The sequence below is a fragment of the Struthio camelus genome, chromosome 5 (genome assembly GCF_040807025.1).
Source record: "Struthio camelus isolate bStrCam1 chromosome 5, bStrCam1.hap1, whole genome shotgun sequence".
Classification (NCBI taxonomy): Eukaryota; Metazoa; Chordata; class Aves; order Struthioniformes; family Struthionidae; genus Struthio; species Struthio camelus.
In genome coordinates this window covers 67441228-67459225 of record NC_090946.1, presented here as the reverse complement: position 1 = coordinate 67459225, position 17998 = coordinate 67441228, and the positions used below count along the sequence as shown (strand labels likewise).

The following is a 17998-nucleotide window of genomic DNA, read 5'->3' as shown; positions in this document are numbered from 1 at the left end:
ATTTTCTAGCTAGTATCAACAGAACCAGCATAGTCCCGGACTGAACATGGCCTTCAGTCTGACATACACTGCTTTACCCAGGATACCTAGAAGTAACTGTAAGGGCTATACGTTTCAGAGATTGCTAGCTGAGTTTCCAGATAAGGAGATCCATCTTCACCTTGTGGAAGCTCATGGCCAGCTGGTCATGGAGAATTCTTCCCCAGAGGAGACTGCCCATGTCCAGGCAGAGCTAGATCAATTGAAGGAGTCCTGGAGATCACTCAAAGAGATGGCAACCAGGTAAGTGGGCGTGTACATCTTCCTCCTCTTACTTCAAGGGGATGCTCTTTCCTGCTGTATGACCAGAAACACTTAGTGCTTTGTGCTCTGTGCTGTGAAAATGAAGGGCTGCGTTACAACACTAGGGAAGAAAGTTGAGATTTTACTTAACTTCTTGTAAATTGGAAACCACAAATTTGAAACACCACCACTTTGGAGAATCCAGGGACAAGAATAGTCTCTGCTGCTGCCTTTTCATCACACTTCAAGTAGGCAGTATTTCCTTAGTGCCTGGACTGCCCTTGTAGAGCTGGTCCACATGGCAGAGAATAGGACAGAGACCCACTGACTTCTGCTGTTGTGCCTCGCCTGCTAGGTCTCCTTTGTGTCTCATCTGGGGTTATCGCCAAGGAGGCTGCTTCTGCACTGGGATATGTGCCTTTTGCAAACCTGCAGAAGCCTAAGCAGAGCCAAAATGCTCCCTTAGCTGGCAGGGGTAGACTTCATTTATTTTGGACCCACAGTACAGTGTCTAACCACTGTTCAGATTTGCTAGTGTGAAATGTAAATTATTAAAATTTAAATTATTAAAATGTAATATTGTGCTACATGCGTGAATGTGTGTGTATTTTCATACATAAATAGTTACAGAATAGGCATGAAAATGGACTGGTTAAATTGAGGCAGGTTTAATTGTACTGCCTGCTGTTTTTGGACCAGAAGGTATATTGTCATGGTAGGGGTCTTTTGCCTCTCTCTTTCCCCCTGCCCACCCCAGTAAAGCAAAACAAACTACTCCAATGAAAATGTTAGGCCTGGAGAACTGGTACTGCTCTGGAGTACTCCTGATTTGGTCTTATTTTGTTCATAAGTTGGAAATAACTGCAGTAGTAACAATGTTATTTCTCTAGAGGTGTCTCCCACAGCCCTAGTCGAAGTGTGGATGTTGCATCATTAACTGTGTCACTGCACTGATATCTCTGATTTTGTGTTTTCAAGCCTTCTCAAAAGGTGGCAGTTAAATAGACCATTGGCTGGTGAAAAGAAGAAAACAGACTCTGTGGACAGCAGACAAATATCTGGACCGGCCTTCCGTCCTTTAGGTGTAGATCTCAGTCATAAGCAGGTGAGAGAGGGATTCTGTCTGCTTCCGTGTCAGCTTCACAAAAACAAATTTATTGGTTTCATCTGATATTACAGGTTACAAGGTTGGAGATGAAGATCTTGCAATCAGGCATTCAGAAGACATGTCTGACTTATATAAAAGGGCTTTTTTATTCCTGTTTTTCTGTAACCTAGGAGAGGAGAGGAGAGCGGCAAAATAAAAGCAGCCACCTTAAGCTCCTACATGACTTTGAAGAGTGGTTACAAGGAGAAAACACCAAACTGACCAAAATTCTTGCTCTGGAGTCATCTTCTGTGGAGGAAATTAAGGCACGACACAGCAAGCTGGAGGTTAGTTTTCAGAGGATGAAAAGGAGGTGAAAGTTGCAGTCAGTGAAAGCTCTTTCAGAATTAAAGAAGCATCTTGTGCTGGAGAGACTAGAAAGCTCAGGAATTTAGAAGTAGTAAAATACTTCTCCTACTAAGGAAGGTCTATCAGAGTCAGAGTGGTAGAAGGAAGGGAGCAGCCTGGCCTGTAGCTTTTGGACTGGATATTTCCAGCCTGGTATGGCAAAGGTGTTCATTAAAGGAAGATGATTAAAATCAGTGGCTGGTATCTGGCCTCCGTATTTTACTTTCTGTTGAATGCAGTCAGATATAACAATAATGGAAGCTGTAAGAGCAAATGGAACAAATGGGTCTTTCAGATTAGCGGACCATTCTGTACCATTTCAGGCCAAAAAAGTAATCACAGAGATAAACATGCTGATCCAGAGTACTTAGTTGTTTGATTTAGTGCCGCTGTTCTTTTAAACGCTATATTATGAAAGTGGGGTCTTGTTCAAATTCTGAGTTGCTGGTGATGACCCTGTCTTTGCCTGCAGGAGCTCCAGTCTAATGTTCCTGATGGTCAGCGTCTCTTTGAAGACCTCCTTCATCTTCATCCTGTCACTGGAAACACTGAAGATCTGGAGGACTTGCGTTACCGATGGATGCTCTACAAATCTAAACTGAGAGAGTCCCTGAGTTTGCCGGTAGGTGACAGCACTTGACTCGCAGTCACTGTTGATCGCTGCCATTGCTCTTCTGGGTTGCTAGTCCCAAGTCCAGAGCGCATATGTGTGTGCTTAAATAAGCAATCCTTGATGAATACCATTAAGGCAGTACAAACATAACTGTGTGTTTATAAACATAAGCACAAGCATTCTTGTGTTAAAATAAGTCTTACACTGTCTTTTTCCTTATGTAAACAATACTCGGAATAGTTTTCAAAGTAGGAAGTTCAAAACAAAAACAATTGGTCAGTGTCAAAGATGCACACAGTTGCTGTTTATATGTGTAAATACTCCAAATTTATAACCCGTTTGGGCACATAAAGGAATCTTACTCTGAGACTTCTAGCTTTTGGCCCTTTCTTGGCAGAACATTCTTCGCTGAATTCTTTGGAACAGTTCCTGCAATAAGAATACGTTCACCATTCATTATTTGTCTCCTGCTGTGAGGCATAGTGATCAGAATAGCCACAGAAGGACCTATCCCTATGTACTTCCTTTGAGAAACTTTCTTCATGGGCTAAGAATTTGGAATGGAATAAAAAGGAGGTATTTTTAGAGAAAAATTGCAATGTATTTTAATGTGAGAAACAAAAGATTAAAGAACTTATCAAGGTAGTATACAGAAGACATACTGAGGATGACAGAATTTATCCCAATACATAAGATATTCCAGGTCATGCTGAAGATATTTCCAAGTTCTTAGTGTAAGTATACATAACTATTAACTAACATTTTTCTAGCATAACAATTAATTTTGTGTGTTCAAAACACAAAAAATACCTTATTCAGAGGATTAGACTTCCCAGTTGTGCATTTGGCACTCTCTACATACTTGGTAAGTATATAGAAGTGTGTAAAGTGTATACTTTCTATATACTTTGAATAGTGTCTGAACCTGAGCACCTAAAATTTGAGGCACCAAAATTGTTTCCACTATCAATGAAGAGCCTATTTATAAGAACTGTGTAATTGATTATAATTAGGTATTTGTTGTTAACCGAATAGCTTGTGTAAACCTAAATATTGTCAATAGGGGTCAGTAAAATCAAAGCTATTGCTACTAAAACAATCTGATTCAAATAGTCAGGAACCTGAAACCATTTTAGCTCTGTTCCTAATGTGCGTTAAAAAGCTCATTAAATAAAAATCACCTGCTGGTTCACTCTATCCAGATGACCATGAATGTGAAAGAACCATCCCCTGTGAAGTGCATATTCATTTATAGGCTCCACTGGGATCTAAGTTCTTTTTTTTTTTTTCCAACAGATTCCTAGCTCTTTGGAAGGACCAGACAGATTCAGAAAGGTACGAGAATTTCCTATCATTAAACTAAAAAAAGGTATGATCAGGCATTTCACACTTAATTATGTTAAATAATCTTTTTTTTTGAGATTCTTGAGATTAATTTGATGTTTAAGAGCCTCTCTTTGAAATACTTTTAAAAAATTATCCAGATTTTAAAAGGGAAAAATATTAAGCTTGTTTTACTTATAAAGTTTTGCTCTTGAGCTATGCTTGCTATATCTCTAGAAGCTAAATATCTATCTTCTGGCAGACTAAAGGAACTCATCTTTTGCACTGCTACATGCTATATGCACTTAAGTTGTTTTTCAGAAAAGACTAAGGAGCCCGAATCTCTGTCCAAAGGATTCAGGCACTAAGTGCCTAAAATAATTTTGAAAATTGGACTCCTAATTTCTTTAGGCATTTCTGAAAAAATTGCTTCAGATCATTCAGCCCACCCTCTTTCTAATGCAGCAGAATCCTTCCCAGGAAGGAATTTTTCTTGGAAGTGATGACAAAAGAAACAAAATCCATACAAGAGACAATAGGTACAAACTTAAAGAAAACAAAATATTACCAGCTTCTTATTAAGCCCAAGGAGCATTTCTGATCCAATTCCTGTGAAGTCCGTGAGTCTTTCCATTGACCTGAGTAGTAGTGAACTGAGCCCTTTTCCTGTCTGAACTTGCTGTGTTTATAGACACTGTTGGCTTCCACTTTGCACTGTTAACTCACTTTCCCTTGGCTTTTAGAAGGAACAGAGTAGGGCTTTATTTGCCCAACACAAAGTAAATTGGATGAATAATGTGTCATATGAACATATCACATAATCACCTTGAGCCAGATCAAACCCTTGATTTTTCCTGTTGCAAAATTTCTTAAAAAGGGACAAATGTTTAGGGAGTGGCTTACCAGAATGCGGCTCTGGTAAGGTCAGAGATCACAACTTCCGCATTCAGATGAGCTGGTGCTCAAAGTTGGAGTAGCATCTACCATGTTGTTCCTCAGTGAAATTCTGACGTATTCACGGTAGCTTTCACACATCTTCTGAATAATTTTGGCCACAGTTCGGGCTTCCTGATTGTCCCAAAGCATTTCTATTCTTGCACGTTTGGGTCAGCGTTAATCATTCAGTACTGTTGGTCGTACAGTAAAATCACTGGAATTTTTCAGGTTGAAAAAACAATGTGACATTTTAATTCTAAGTGTGGAGGTAGCCAGACCTTAAGCAGTGCTGCTTTCTTCTAGAAAAAACCTAACGGAATAGTCCAGAAGAGCTACAAAAGAATTCTCTGCTTTCATATGATTCAGTGGACTAGAGCTGTTCATAGCAAAAAAGAAAAATAAATAAATAGACAGGCTTTGGGCATCATTGCATGTCCAGTGAGCAATTAGATGCTGTCTGGAGAAAGGAAGACTTTCCCTTGATTGAGGAGGATCACGTTAGAGATCATTTAGGTAAACTTGACGCCCAGAATCACAGAATCGTTTAGGTTGGAAGGGACCTCTGGAGATCATCTAGTCCAACCTCCCTGCTCAAGCAGGGTCACCTAGAGCATATTTCCCAGGATCACATCCAGACGGGTTTTGAATATCTCCAGGGAAGGAGACTCCAAGGACAAGTCCATGGACACTAATAGGGTGCACCCACAAGTTATTGCTAGGCCACTTTCCGTCATCTTTGAAAGGTCATGGAGATCAGGAGAGGTGCCTGAGGACTGGAAGAAAGCCAATGTCACTCCAGTCTTCAAAAAGGGCAAGGAGGAGGAGCCAGGAAACTACAGGCCTGTCCCCCTCACCTCCATCCCTGGAAAGGTGATGGAACAGCTCATCTTGGAGGTCCTCTCTAAGCATGTGGAGGACAAGAAGGTGATCCGGAGTTGTCAGCATGGTTTCACCAAAGGGAAGTCATGCTTGACCAATCTGATAGCCTTCTATGATGGGACAACTGGCTAGATAGATGAGGGAGAGCAGTGGATGTTGTCTACCTTGACCTCAGCAAGGCTTTTGACACTGTCTCCCATAACATCCTCAAAGGCAAGCTCAGGAAGTGCAGGCTGGATGAGTGGATGGTGAGGTGGATCGAGAACTGGCTGGATGGCAGAGCTCAGAGGGTTGTGATCAATGGCACGGAGTCTAGCTGGAGGCCTGTGGCTAGCGGTATCCCCCAGGGGTCAGTACTGGGTCCAGTATTGTTTAACTTATCCATCAATGACTTGGATGAAGGGACAGAGCCAGTTTGCTGATGATACTAAACTGGGAGGAGTGGCTGATACCCCAGAGGGCTGTGCTGCCATTCAGAGGGACCTGGACAGGCTGGAGAGCTGGGCGGAGAGGAACCTCCTGAAGTTCAACAAAGGCAAGCGCAGGATCCTGCACCTGGGAAGGAACAATCTCATGTATCACTACACTTCCAGCTACTGCTGGAAAGCAGCTCTGCCGAGAAGGACCTGGGAGTCCTGGTGGACAACAAGTTAACCGTGACGCAGCAATGTGCCCTTGTGGCCAAGAAGGCCGATGGTATCCTGGGTTGCATTAGACAGAGTGTTGCCAGCAGGTCGAGGGAGGTGATCCTGCCCCTCTCCTCAGCCCTGGTGAGGCCTCACCTGGAGTCCTGTGTCCAGTTCTGGGCTCCCCAGTGCAAGAGAGTCATGGCATTACTGGAGAGAATCTAGCGGAGGGCTACTAAGATGATTAAGGTACTGGAGCATCTCTCATATGAGGAAAGGCTGGGGGAACTGGGCCTGTTCAGCCTGGAGAAGACTGAGGGGGGGATCTGACCAATGTCTACAAATATCTGAAGGGAAGGTGTCAAGAGGATGGGGCCAGACTCTTCTCTGTGGTGTCCAGTGACCGGACAAGAGGCAACGGGCAGAAACTGAAACACAGGAAGTTCCGTCTGGTCATGAGGAAAAACTTCTTGACTGTGAGGGTGACAGAGCACTGGAACAGGTTGCCCAGAGAGGTAGTGGAGTCTCCTTCGCTGGAGATATTCAAAACCCGCCTGGACGCGATCCTGGGCAATATGCTCTAGAGGAGCCTGCTTGAGCAGGGGGGTTGGACTAGATGATCTCCAGAGGTCCCTTCCAGTGCTAAGCATTTTGATTTTGTGATCTTTGAATTCCTCTGTCCCACCTAGATCAAGGTGGGTGGTATTCATTCCTCCTTGACTTCTCTGAAGAAGACGGAAGTCTTCTGGTAATTCTCAAGGATACTGGAATAACATAATGGCAGGCAGCAAAAGTTTGTCAATGAGGCCTATAGCAGGCAGCACAAAAAAGCATTCTGAGATTTGAATAGCTACTGAACAAAATCAGAAACAGCTCAGTGTGGGAAGGAATGAAGAACTGAAATAGCTCATAAGAGTAAATGAAATGGCTCCCCTTGCACCAACAAGTTATTTGCAGACATCCTGCCAGCTAGGACAAATGTTGCCATAATTTACACCTTTCTTACATCAGTGTGATTCTGCTGACTTCAGAGCATTTATTCTGGATTTAAAGTATCACTGCAATTAGAGTCTGAGTGCTGGAAGCTGAGTTGTCCTTTTTTTTTCCCCTCTCCTTCAAGCTTAGGCTCTTATTGCATAAGCCTTCCTTAACATAAGACCACTGAGCATCACTTAAGAGAACCAGAAGATAATATTGATCTCTTTGGGTGCATCGCTGTTCAGGCTGAGAGAAAAGGAAAAGCAAACTAGCCAATAGTGGCTTTGCAGTTTATTTTAAATTCAGACTTACTGCTTAAAGTGTGGCTAGAAAATGAATGAAAGAGAAGAAAAATATTTTTGTGTATTTTGAGTGTCCTTTCAAAACCATGGTGAAAGAAACTGCCCTGAGAGAACAGCTGATCTCAGGAGTTAATATCGGCAGAAGGAATACTTTTTTGGGGGCTGCATCACTGTATTTGCCACATCCAGTGACTTGCATGTAATGGGAAGTTCATGGATCCCTGTTTGAGGACCAGATTGTTTAATTTGTCAGATCCTTCTTGCTTTAGGCTCACACAGAATCAGCAGAGGAGGCAAAATTTCGGCTATTTTGGACTGATCATTTGCCTTCTGCAGTATAAAGTCCTTAGTGACTCTCAGCTCATCTTTCACTTATGAACAATGAATTTTTTGCTGCAGCAGTAGACCAACCTGGGGAAGAGGAAGACGCAGCTGCAGCCACTCTCATTCCATTGAGTTCAGTATTTATTCCATTTCTAGCCTGCATGGCTGAACGTTGGCCATGATAGAGCCTGTTCCTTGTATATTAATGTGCTTTTTTTCTGATCATTCATCCTTTGCTGAGGACATGCCCCTAGCTGCTGGTGCTCCTAGATGGAACAGTATGGTCTAATAATGATTGTGATGTGAGCGACTTCTTGTTGATTAACAAAAAGCAGTTACAGGAAATTGCACTGGCTGCAGTGAATTTTTAGCAGGTGCCAGTGACAGGGCAATGGAGATGGATATTTCTGCAGGGTACCTAGCACACTCAAGGACATAATCAACCAAATGCTAAATAATAACTATGATGAATGTTACTTTCAAAGGTTGCTACCAAGTAACTGAAAATATTCCATGAGAATTCTTAGCATAAATGAGTCAAAAGCTCATTATTTACAGGCCTAGGTAGTGTTGTTTGATTTATTTTCTTGAGTTCTCAGAGTAATTACACTTCCTTACTAAACAAATGATTCTGGCTTTATTGTTTGTACAAACAAAATAATTAGGATTCATTACATTTGTGGTCAGCTAATTGCTTCCTTTGAGATATTGCTAAGAGTAATCTCCTAAAACACACGCACAGAAGGAGTGTGTAAGTTAATCTTATTTAGAGACACCATTGATCTGGAGTCAATCAAATTAATGCAGCCATTCAGGAAACTGTGTGGAAAGCAGGAGCTGCAACAGTTTACCAGGAAGAAAACACTAATGCGTTCTGCTCTCTTCAAGTGAAGATATGACAGGAATTTTACAAGGCACAAAGTCCAGGTACAGAAGCATACAGCATCACATGAACGTGCTCATGTCATTGTATGATGCCTTTCTATTGAAAATATGTGGTCCATTTGTTTTCCTGAAGTCTTGCAGGTATTAGTCATTTGAAATCTTCTATACGATTTTTAGTAAAATGGAAGACATACTTATGAAAAGCTATCTTTCCCTTGGCTTTTAATTTCTCTTTTATAGAGCACTAAGGACATTTTTTCCTTTGGAATAAAAAAGATTGATTGTAAGCAGAGATGAAGCCCAAATGCTTCAGGACCATGGAGGAGTTGAGAGCTAGAGTCTCATTTTGTAGGTCAGGCACTGGCACTTCACTATGACAAGGGACAGTCCTATTCTCAGAAGAACTTGTCCATGTTTTTTCATCACTGTGTCCTTTCACCTGTGCCTACCTGGTTTGGGTATTGTATCATGGCTCAAACACAGGAAGAAGGGTATCTTACCATTTAAAATTAGCAAAAAGACTTGTTTGCCCTCAGCAGTGATGTTTGCCTGGAACAAAAACTTCCCAGGCAGGAAAAAAAAAAAAAACCCACTGAAAATCCTGACTATGCCTGTTCCTGATGCTGACTTGTCACAAGGTGTTCTGTGCCAGGCAGCATCACCCCCTTTATCCTCGAGCTGGTCTCAGACCGTTTATCCTCTAGCTGGTCTCAGAGCTTCCCTTCACCTTACTGCAGCTGTGAGACTGCCTGCTTCTGCCTGCCTTATTTCTGCAAATGTTGCAGTTTACCAGTCTACATCCCAGGATGCCACAAAAACACCAGAAAGCAGGGACTCTTTATTTGTCTCAGATCCAGTTCTGTCACTTGTGTGCCCTGCTGATGCTCTCACTTCAAGTGCAGTGCTGTTGCATGCTGGAGAAAACATCTGGTTCCCAGGATGGCTAGTTCTTACTTTCCGTTTGTGTTAACATGGTATTAGCTGTATATGTAGCTGATGGCCCCCTGCCTTCCTTTCTGGAATGATGTTTCCTTTAAGTATCCTGTCATTTTGTGAAGTGTTTGCATTTTTTCAGTGAGGAGAAATCTTAAAATGGTGTTCTTGGAGAATATTGTTTTATCTCCTGGCTGAAAGGTAACAAGGGAAAGATTTGTTGACCAATAGCAAAATGAAACCAGTTCTCAGTATTTTTAACTTGAACGTATTTTTAACACTACTGTAAAAATCATAGAAAGAAAAATTATTTTAATCAATATTTTAATTTAAAATGAGTATATTTTAGTTTTTATTAAGTAAGCTGTCACATTTTTAAAAGATTAAATAAAATGCAGATAATATTCAGATTATGTAGATTGACTGTTTTTAAAAAGTTCAGTCTTGAACTGAGGGAAGTAACTGGTGAAGCAGTAGAAAACAGATACTGCTGAAGTTATAAGCCAGCTTTTTACATCAGTAGCCTCTTCTACAGGGGTGAGAAAATGTTGCCTTCATTTCAGCTTTATTCTTTTTATGTCTGATTTTAATTAGTGTATTTCAAATTACAAGGCTGACTGGAAGCTGGAAACTGTGAACTGTTGTTTTACTTACCTGCCTTCCTGAATTAATGTGGGACACTGATGTCTGCTACCTCTAAAAGATCAGATATACTATCTGAAAACAGCCATTCAGTTCGCTAGCTGCAGACAACTCTCCTTCTAAAAGTAATACAGCATTGCTTTTAAGGACAAGATATATTTGGATAAATTGCATAGCTTATGAGTGTGTATAAAACTGTTGAGGTATTCTTGTGTTTTTAATTGATTTCCATTTTTCCTCCAACCACAGCTTGACACAAATCATGAGTAAAAATATTTATCATTTAAGCAAAGACAACTTACGGTTCACCATTACCTAACATCTTAATATGTCAAAATTGAAATTCTGACTAAATGTATTTTAAACTATAAAGTTGTGTCTATGTGCATACAATATCTCCTCTTGGTTAGCAAATAGAAAGTCCAAATAAGCTGCAAAGACTTTATTTCATTGCAAATAAATATATAATAATCACTGAGAGAGAGAATCAATGTTATTTAGCAAAACAGGAAAAACTTGCTATAAAAAGTTTAAATTGTTTACTGAAAGTCTCTTGCAAGCTGATTTTTGGAAACAGCTGCTGAGATTTTGGAACAGCAAGCAAAATCTGTGCGTTTAAATTGTCCATTTTAATGTTTCTGCAGTAACTTTTTATCAGAGATTGCAATCAAAGTGAGGAATGACTATCCTAATCTTTAATATTGACTGAATTTCCTGGGTATTTGAATAGTATTTTTATCCTGGTCTGAAACTTGCAAATACTTCACTTGTGATACCTAGGAAACTAAGTATAGCTCACTGGCTGCTGCTAGATCTGAAACGTGCCTAAAAATTATCTCAGTGGAAGTTTGTCCTTCCATATTCTTGTAAGATGGAACTAAGATCTCTGTAGTGACCTTAGTGTACCTACCGCTTTCCTAATCTTCCACAAGGCTTCCTAACTTTTTTCACACATCAAATGCTCTCCAGATCAAAAAGAAGTCGTTTTCATTGCCAGTTTGTTGAAGATGCAGAGTCCCAAACCAGGGATCTCTTGTGCTTGCTGAGGCCTGGAGAATTGTAGAAATCAGTGCTGCCCTACATATAGTGCTACTTTAACAGATCAGGCCATAGCCTGATCAGACCATAGCCCCTGTCCTTTGGCATTTTTATCCTAAAAGCATGTCATGTTGTATCTACACGCAGAAGCTAGCCTTTGTAAATCCGTTCATGTCACGGTAACATATGGCAGAGTGCTTAGTTCTAGGCGACTTTGTGGCAAAAATTCTAAAATATCCACCATATGTTGCTGCTGAAACTTCAGATGCAAACTGCTGGCTTTTCCTTCTTTTTCTTTTCTTTTAAATCAAGCTGTTATCAAAGATTCTGGCTTATCATCTAGCCATGTTAAGGTGCTCCAGAATCTCCCCAAGGAGGAAAACAAAGCCTGTAATTTGCCTGTATGCTTACTTAATTACGTACATACACTTGTCCTCTTCAGAACTGAAAAAAATGTTTAGGTTGCAAAGTCAAGCAATCCAAAGATAGATGATGTCAGAGCTAAAATTGCTTGTGTGACCTCAGTTAACCTCCCTTCAGTGCACTTACATTCTGATAGCTCTTTATTAGATGAAGAAAGATAAGCACAGGACTGCAGGGAGTCCCAGCCGTCCTTACTCATTCCTCACTGCTGGTCAGTGTTTGTATGTAGAAAGGTCCAGTTCTGAACTCAGTGGCCCACTGTCCTTTTGCAGAGGCCAAGTATCTCGGATCTGAAATATCTAGCTCAGTTCCTGCTGTGTTGCGCTTTGTCCAAGAGCAAATTGGACTCTCAGCTGTGTATGGACCAGTGGCACCCAACTCTCCCAAATTATGAACTGAGAAATAGAAAATGTTTCTCCTCTCTTGAAAATACCTGCTGTGATTTGCAATAAATATATTGCTGCTCTCAGAGAGGGATGATCATGGCTCTCACTGAGTTGAGAACTCATGAAAAGCACAGCTGCACTGTCTCACATTTGCCTTGATCTGAGAGAGCATCTCCTTCCCCCCCAGGAACTGATCTTTTTCCTTTTTAGCAGCATCCTGTCTCTGTAAGCAGCAACTGAATTAGTACGTAGTGGCGTCAAGGGACAGAAACCCAGTACTTCTCAGAGGCAAAATATCACTGTTAATGCAACTGCTTCACCAAAAAAATCATGGCATACTCCTATTCAGAACAAAAGGGAAATGTGTTAGAAGGCACTTACTGCCCTCCTGACAGCTTTGCTTATTTTTGGAGGAATAACGAAGTGGTAGAGTTCAAAGCCACGTAGGCAATTGCTGCCAAGACCTAACTCTTCTTTGCATTGAAATGTTCTTCCTCAATCTCCCTTGCTGCAGTTTAAGCCTTTACAGTTAAAGTCAAAGTGGGCAGACCACGACATAAAAGTATAGACCTGGATTCATCCTGTCTAATCTTAGGGCTATCTACAGAAACTTACATGGTGCAGAATATGGCTGGGGTTGGCTGTCCTCCATCTCTTCCACAAAAAGGACTAGGAGCCAGGTTCAAAGCTAACAAAAGGGTTTTTTCTTGATGCCACAGTTAGTCAACCTGTGAAACTCCTTGTTAAGGGATGTTGAGGACTTCAAAAGTTTGTATAGGTTCAAGGGAAGAGCGGACAAGGACCTGGAAGAAAGGCCCACTGAGTATTGCTAGTTGGACGAGCCACATCAGGCTCAGGAAACAACCTGAGCTGAAAGCACTTGGTGGCTGAGTGTTAAGGGAAAAATGTTACTTATGCTTGCCTACGTGCCTGCCAATCTACTGTGATTGCTGCAGAGTGGAGGATACTGGGCTGAGTAGAGCACCGACATGAACCAGCATGGCTATCTGTGTGTTTGTATGTCTGTGTTAGGACACTAGCCATTGATCCATTTATCCATTGACAGCAGGAGTTTTCAAACAGCAGTTCTTCTAGTTTAGTCATCTCAGTGAAATGCTCCAAGAGGAATTAAGCTAGCCTATTTCATTTTTCTCTACTGAATCACTGATTCAGTGGTGCAGGTATGGCTTTTGTTAGGCATGCTGGTGACATGCAAGCAGCAGCAAAACCCCACTAACGAGCTTAGTATAAGAGGCCATATCCCTCTGCTCCCTCATATAGCTAGATTAACTGTGTGTTTTCCTATATTCTGGAATGTGGTCAATAGCAAAGCACTTTAGCAACTTACACAGGAATATTATGTAGCAAGTTCTAAAGTGCTTTTCTGCTGTTTCCCATTCAAGTGATTTTTCATGGTGCATTTTGTAAGGAGTTATTAACTGCAAACAGATTTAAGTGCTGAGGACTCGCTAGATCTAAACCAATGCTTGTCATTCAAATACCTGAACATGAATCAAGTACAAATGTGAATGTTCACAGCCAGGGCAGTTCATTTGGTAACAAGCATGCATTTAGCATTACACAAAACACAGCCGTCTACCTCTTGACAGTCCATGCTTGTCCTTGTATTTGGAGGGAAAAGGGGGGCGTTCATCCTTGCTGGTGAACATTTAAAGTATATTTTCATTTTAATATCAACCTATTCCTTTTCCATGTGTGTTTCAAAACTGTCTCTGACGCTTTGGCTCGATACCCAAAGTATTTTAGCTGTTATTCTAAGATGGTAGAAATTAAAGTTCTGTTGACTTCTCTGGAGCTTTGCCAGTTTTCCTTAGAGGAGGATTTGGTTTCAGAATGTTTTGTGAAGCCTAGATCTGACGCATGTACTGCCTACCTAGTGGGTGCTGGGTAGTAGCTGTACTGGCACCAGTAGTCAGAGTGATTGGAGAAGGGGAATTCCACTGCATAGCAAGGTTTGTGGTTCCCAGCTTTGATCTTGTATGGAAATAAAATGTTTTAACTCTCTTTTGCAAAGGTGGGACTGTGTCAGACTGTCCTTTTCCAACCCAGAGAGATGTTCTGAAAGGTTGGGAATGCGATCCTGACTGAAAAGCAGACTTTCACATCACTTTGAGTCCAGCAGAGAGGAGGTCTGAACCTTGGCCTCCTGAATTCCCTGTTGGTTCCCTAGTCTCACAGCCTGAAAACATCTTTCTCTTACAGCACAAGACCTAAAAAGAATACCTTGACTTAGTCTTAGTAAAACTGAAGTGCTGCTTTTTTCGCACTCAGGAGATGGAGTCTGTTCCCAAAAGAGTCTCTGCTTTTTCCAGCTGTATCATCTCCCTCAAAATTTCAGTCCTTAAACTATAACACCTTTGGTGGCACTACCACTGAAAAATGTCATATCACTAAAGTAGCTCCAGCCAGCACTAAGCAACAGGACTAATGTGGGCTTCATAGGCACAAGAACACCAGAACCTGGGCATGTAAGTAATGAATCCATTTGTAAGGGTATCTTTTAAACTGCATGAATAAGTAGTTCCCAACCTTGACTTTATTTAGTTTAGTCTGTGTGCATAATCCTGCTGCAGACACTGAAGTTAGTGGTAAATCTCCCATGGATTTCAGTGCGTGCAAGTTGAGGCCCTCATATATTAAGGGCTTATCATTGCAAATTTGCTGAAAGCATCAAACCCTCACAGCTCATATGTGCCTCATCTTCAGTCCTGCAGAGACATCATAATACCATGTTTGTGATAGCAGAGTCATTTCCATGGCAACAGATGGAGTCAGAAATACAAGATTCTGACCTTGCTGGGTGATCAAACAAAATAGAGAAGCTGGGCAGCAAAGACAAAAGTTCATCAAACACAAATGCCCATAACCCCAGCAAGGAGGTGGGAGAGAAGCAGCAGATGAAGAAAAATTATTTCTCCTTCTCTGAAGTTTTCCCCCCCAGATGAAAGTCCCTCCATAAACTTATGTAATGCTAGAATCTGCCTAAGTATCTAATCTGGCAGAAAAGTCCAAGGAGAGCAGACAATAGCTTATAAATAAGGCCATTTCAGATTAGTTCTTTCTGGAGGATAAGCTACATGGCAGTGCTATTTTACAGCTCCTTCCTGTAGATCTGAAAGGAAGGCATTTGACAAATAGCATTTCAGTCTCATCACACTTCTGAGAGTTGCAATAATAGTCTCTGCTTTAGAGATCAGGACGGAGAGCCACTGTCAGTGACGTGGTCTGAATCAAATGCTGCTTCAGTAAAAGAATTGAGGTAGGAACGTTTGGAGTGACTAGACTAACCGGCAGTGTGATCGTTCTAGGAAGCCGAAGACAAACCTGAATGACTTTAAGGCGCCTGCTTCCTAGGCTGTGGCAGAGATAGAGATGAGACACAACTCGAAAGGCCCAGTATTTCCCACTGGTTCATAGGCAGAAGGAGAAGATGGGTGCAGCATCTGGTCTGGCAATAGAAGAACAGTTTCAAAATGAGGTAGCTTTCAAAACCAACCCTGAAGGATGGGCAGCTGTAACGCATGAGTTTGAGGAGCTCATAGGAAGGCTGGCAGCCTTTGTCACAATTGTGTTTCAGTGGGAGGTGGGCTTCTAACTCCCTGTTTGAGTTTGTGAGGACCTTTTTGACACTCCCAGCCATAATGAGCTATTAAGCAGTGATGTAGTCATAGGGTCCTACTCTGCAACGACATAAACATTAAACCTTGCTACATCTTAGGAGTAGAAGAAAGAGTGTGGCTTACGTTTATTTACTTAACTCCAACCTGACCTACCACCGACAGGACTACACCTGTTAATAAAAACAGACTTGTCCGTGGCTCCTGAAACCTGGCAAAGGCCTTATTGCTTATAGACAAGACACTAATAAATGTCCCTGCCATGTTGCTGCACATCAGAAGAATGAGAAATGATCAATGATAGCAGAAGTTGTCGGTGACTGGCTTACACTGATTATGCCACCGAGCGAGCGTTTCGTGGAATTAGAGTCAAATTCAGAAAGCTCTGACTAAGAGCTGCAACTGCTGCCCTTGCTCATAATAATTTTAGCGTTGACTATAGACACATTCTCTACAGGTTTTGTTCAGTCCATAGGCTGGTGAATTCCAGAGGAGATGAAAGATTTCAGATCTGGCCTCCAGGACTAGGAAAAGGGAAAGTCCCATTAATACAGCTAGTCATGCCAAGTACTTTGGCTAATGTTTGAGAACAGACTGCAGTATGAGCAGATGACCCCTGATTTGGTCAGTAAATGTAAGCTGTACCCAGTGAAGTTCCCCAAAGGGTGTTTAAAATCAGAGTCCCACTTACAGCCTAATGTTTACCCCTTGCCCACTAACTACTCACAGTTCCAGCATCCAGGAGCCTGAATGTTTGGTGACCTCAGTGAGCAGGTTGCAACCCAGACGCTGGGCAGGTCAGAAAAGATAGAGCAAGTAGCTGTTGCTCTGCAGCCTTCACATCTGCCTGATACTACAATTAAATCCCCTCAGCGCTTTGATATAATGGAAGTACCAACTACAACAGAAGGAGGATTTCACAGCACAACTGTCTCTCACTCTGTAACTGCAGCTATATATTTGCCTTCATAATTGGTTGTGTAGTGAGCTGCAAGAGACTAAGGAGTTTAAACAGCTAGGGAAGATAGCCTTCAAAAATAGGAAAGAGCTGTTACTTTCCTCTACATCATTCTGCTTCCTTATCTTCTCTGCTGATATTTCCTATGGACTATGCATGATGATGCTTTAGTGGGATGAAGGCATTGCCTAATAAGGCATGCGGTAGAGGCCAGAAGGCCTAGTTTTGCCATGGCACTGACATCCTCTGTGGCTCAAATACAACCCTAAGTGCCTCTGACTTCACTTCCCCTGTGGAAAATGTGGATCCCAATTCAGTGAATATTCTGAACTGATATTTGTGAGGCAGGCTGATACCTAATGCTGTAGCAACATTAAGTGTGAAGTGTTATGTTTTAAGTATAAATCATATTTGATGAAATAAATAGATTTTTGGCCCGTCTTTTTTAGAACTCCCTTACAGATAGCTGGATACGGCCTTTCTGTGACAAAAACACTGTTAAGTTCATTGGCAGGAGATATCCAGGAAACCTGCCAATGGAAATCTTAATTTATATTTCCTAAACTCTGTAGCCCCAAATCTGTTCTCTCCTGGTGATGGCAATCCAGATTAAACTCATGAGGTTAACTGAGTTACTCTAGATTTGCACCAGTGCAAAGAAAAGTGATATGTAACTTTGTGTCCCTTTTGTGGCTACTCAGCTGTGAATGTGACACTAAGATCCTCTTCACTATCTGTTGTGGTTTTCCTCATTCTCTTGCGTCGTGTAGGAGTGTTAAGAGGTGCCTGGTCAGATATAAGAGGTATTGAGGCAGACTTCAATGCAGGGTGCTTTTCCTGGCCTCTGGCCTCATATGCCCCAAAGTCAGGGTCCAAAGAGCGTGTTGCATTGGGTACTATGAGCTGGATGAGGTGCACATGAAGCTCTTTTCTGCTGACAGAAAGGCTGGCTCCTGTCTTTCAGGCATCAGCACTCTCCCTTTACTGACAAGAGAGTTGCTACAGCAACCTGCTACAGCAGACCTTCTGTGCCTTATGCTTACTGTGAGGAGATCAGTTGGCAGCTGTGGTGTGAGCATTTAAAACCATGGAGTGGACTTGATGGCAATTGTTTTCTTCTGCTATTAAGTCAGAAGTGTTTGCCTGCTGGAAGAAGACAATTTGCGGCAGTGAATTCTTTACAAGAGTGAAATAATCGCCTAAGGTAAATGGTTTAAGCACCAACTTCTGCCAGCTGTAGTGTACCAAACACCCAGACGGGATCCTAAGGCCAGTTCTGCTTTAGACAACATGGTTGAGCGACTTCTTCTGCACCTCTATCTGGCAGTCTGATGTAT

General features: G+C 41.7%; 1 protein-coding gene across 10 annotated transcripts in view; it reads left to right on the top strand.

Annotated features, from left to right (window-relative positions):
* SYNE3 (spectrin repeat containing nuclear envelope family member 3) overlaps window positions 1-17998 on the top strand; it is a 70431-nt gene that overhangs the window by 40866 nt on the left and 11567 nt on the right. For all 10 annotated transcript variants that reach the window (XM_068946965.1, XM_068946968.1, XM_068946971.1 and 7 more), the window contains 5 exons: window positions 119-282; window positions 1261-1387; window positions 1561-1716; window positions 2250-2399; window positions 3687-3725. In XM_068946965.1, coding sequence (XP_068803066.1) covers window positions 119-282; window positions 1261-1387; window positions 1561-1716; window positions 2250-2399; window positions 3687-3725 — 636 coding nt within the window. The remainder of the gene's footprint in view (window positions 1-118; window positions 283-1260; window positions 1388-1560; window positions 1717-2249; window positions 2400-3686; window positions 3726-17998) is intronic.